At 46.2% G+C, this 2,762-nt stretch overlaps 1 protein-coding gene across 2 annotated transcripts; it reads right to left on the bottom strand.

Annotated features, from left to right (window-relative positions):
• Positions 1–455: 455 nt before the first annotated feature.
• LOC125299049 lies at positions 456–2,528 on the bottom strand. Of its 2 annotated transcripts, XR_007194306.1 has the most exons (3): positions 2,439–2,528; positions 1,651–2,192; positions 456–1,555 (listed from the first exon to the last, which is right to left on the bottom strand). XR_007194306.1 is itself a non-coding variant. In XM_048250125.1 (2 exons), exons 1-2 carry the CDS (start codon positions 1,689–1,691, stop codon positions 976–978), a joined length of 621 nt encoding a protein of 206 aa, XP_048106082.1. In that variant the 5' UTR covers positions 1,692–1,880; the 3' UTR covers positions 456–975. The 2 variants fall into 2 exon arrangements, 1 of the variants encoding a protein (XP_048106082.1); XM_048250125.1 differs by lacking the exon at positions 2,439–2,528 and having other exon boundaries at positions 1,651–1,880.
• Positions 2,529–2,762: the final 234 nt, after the last annotated feature.

The raw sequence follows: 2,762 nt of genomic DNA, 5'->3' as shown, positions 1-2,762 counted from the left end.
GTACAGCCACAGCATATTCTGTGTTATAGCTATGAACACATACAATGGCTCGTTTAAAAGGTGAGACTTTAAGCTCTCAGTGGGTGCAAACCGTGTATTTCTACACGCCTCTGTTCCTGAGCAATCCCAAGCTAAACAGTGGCTAGTTTTCATCAAAATCGCTGTTTTTTACTAGAAATGGAGATATAACGTCTATCATGAAATATTAAGTGTTGCCTGTAAACTCTCCGGGAAGTGATCAGACCTGACGTGCATGCGTCACTGATTCGACCCAAAGCGGCAACCGAGTTATGATAAAATGTCCAGATAAAATGTCCAGATTGTGCGTTTTCATGAGTTTTCGATCGTCATATATTTCATTTCCATTCATCACAGAGTTCCCAAAATCACATATAAGGTGTGTTAGAGTGTCGTAATTTAAAAAAAAGCTAAAAACATAATATTACGTTTTTGGCACTCAATGAGTTAATGTAGAGCAGGTCCTCTGGGTCTTGGGTACAGCCCACGTGTTTCTCCTGGGAGGTAGAGCCACAGGCACACCTGTAGCAGCACAGCTCCACACCGCCTTTCTTCAGGGTGCCTGTCTTCTTGTTGAGCAGGTCCTCTCTGGGTCTTGGGTACAGCCCACATGTTTCTCCTGCCATATATTCTGAATATGTTCGTGGTCCAGCAGAGGAACACCTAGAGTGTCCTTCCCACTTACACTGTCAAACAGACTGATCAGTGACCCAATCAGTCTGATGGTCCTCCTCCTGCAGTGCAGCGCCAACTCCCTCTGGGTAATACGTGTAGTCACCGCCTCCTCAGAGATGTGGCCGACCCTCGTAGTCAGCTCCCACTCTTTTTTTTTCGCACGGCGAAGAGCAGCAACATCCTCCGGATCCCACTCAAAAATGCACGTGGACGTGAAAGTGAGCCTCCGTTGTGATGCCTGCAGCAAACTGCCGCATGAAATGCCATATATCAAGGCGCACTTCAAGCCCTTGAAAACATGGCCTTCACCCGACAAGGGCCATGCTGACTGCAGCAGTCTCTGTCCACGTACATTATTTTGGGCGCTGCCTGTCCTGCCTCCCTGAACCGCTTCATTAGGCCAGCTGACATAGCGTCCAGTGCTTGTCCCTCACCGGCTGTTAGGACCGAAACTAAAACTTGACCGTGCTCATTTCCCACATTAGTGCACCAAGCAGCTGTACCTGCAGCAGCACCAGCAAGTTTCTTGGTGACTTTTTTTGTGTAGTCCATCTTGAGGACAGAGCCAAAGATGGAGGTTATTTTGGCCTTCACCTCATGCAGTCGACCTAGTACATCCCTGGCATACACAGCCAACAGCCACTTGGGTTTGGGAAGATCAGGCAAGAGGGGAGGCTCAGCGAATGCAGGGGGATGCACAGCAGACAATCTTGTAAACGGTTCACAAGCTGTCAGGTACTGAAGGACACGCTGCATCCATGCTTCGCTGTGTTGTTCCAGCAGCTTTTTGTACAGTTGAGTCACACTGTTGCCCATTGTCCTCTCCCTCATCATTCTCAGTACCCGGATGTCACATGTGTATCTAAGGAAAGAAGAGTGAAGAGTGTAATGTCTAAAAAAAATAACACAAACCACACAAATAAAAGCAACTAACAAGTGACCTCCATTATGAATTACCTGTATGTTAGCAAAGCTGGAAACTGGCTGCGGTGGCCCATATCCAGCTGTCCTAAGATGTCCTCGGACCAAGCAGCATACTTTTTTGAGCAGCGGTTGCACTCAAGATACTCAGTTGCAAGGTCATACCACCCGTCAATGTCCAACACCTTGCGCACTGTTCGGTATACAGTCCTGCTGCTGTTAGTCGGTGCTTGCCACAGGCTGGACGAAGACAGACAAGAGGAAACTGCCACATCTTATGGGGCATCCATAAGAACAGCGGCCGACAGAAGAAGTGGTCAGGAGAGGCGGGAGGCAGGGTGTGAATGAGAAGGGACTGAGGAGGTATGGCACCAAAGCTTCAGCTGGTCCATTAGCTCTGGCTTGCCGGTTCGTGGGTTGGCCTTGAATAATGTGTGCCGAATCCACTCCTGCTGGAAAGGTGGAAGCTGATCCTTTCAGTGACTGGGAAGCTCAGCTGGTGGCTGATAAACAACAAGACCTGGCATCGCTACTGGAGGGGGATCAGCACAGGCCTCTAAATGCAGTCGTTGCAAGAGCTAATCAAGGAGAAACAAAGTAAACAGGCACCATATTATATGCCATAAATTCAGCCCATAAACAGGCACAGTGCAGAAATACTACAGAAGAAAATGGAGAAACAGCCCAGTGTACACTTTTTTTTGAAGAAGTGCACTCAAAGAATGCCTTCCAGTTAATGTGATCTAATTCTGTATTGTAAAGTAAAATATAAAATGTAGAAATTTTACACAAAATAATATTGGCATTTGTGTCATATGCCACACCTGTATTTAGCTGTGCTTCACATTGCGATGCAGAAGATACCAGTTCTTCATCGTCATCCTCAGAAGTCCCTGGAGAAGAAATGTTAAAACTATTAGGCTTTTATTCTTTAAAGTGGAGCTGGCTCTTAGCATAAGAATTGCATTACTTATAATTCATTTTATGGTAAAGCTATACATGTAGAACTGCTGTAGGAGAAATTAATACTTCACTCCTACTGTAGGAACTGAAATTGTCTAGGGATTGTTTCAGAAATGAAGTCTCAGTCAGCCAGGAGTCAAGTCAGAAATCTCAGAAAGCTTTATTCACGAATCCGGAGACCTACG

Source organism: Alosa alosa, chromosome 8, assembly GCF_017589495.1.
Source record: "Alosa alosa isolate M-15738 ecotype Scorff River chromosome 8, AALO_Geno_1.1, whole genome shotgun sequence".
Taxonomy (NCBI): Eukaryota; Metazoa; Chordata; class Actinopteri; order Clupeiformes; family Clupeidae; genus Alosa; species Alosa alosa.
This window is presented reverse-complemented; position numbering and strand designations above follow the sequence as displayed.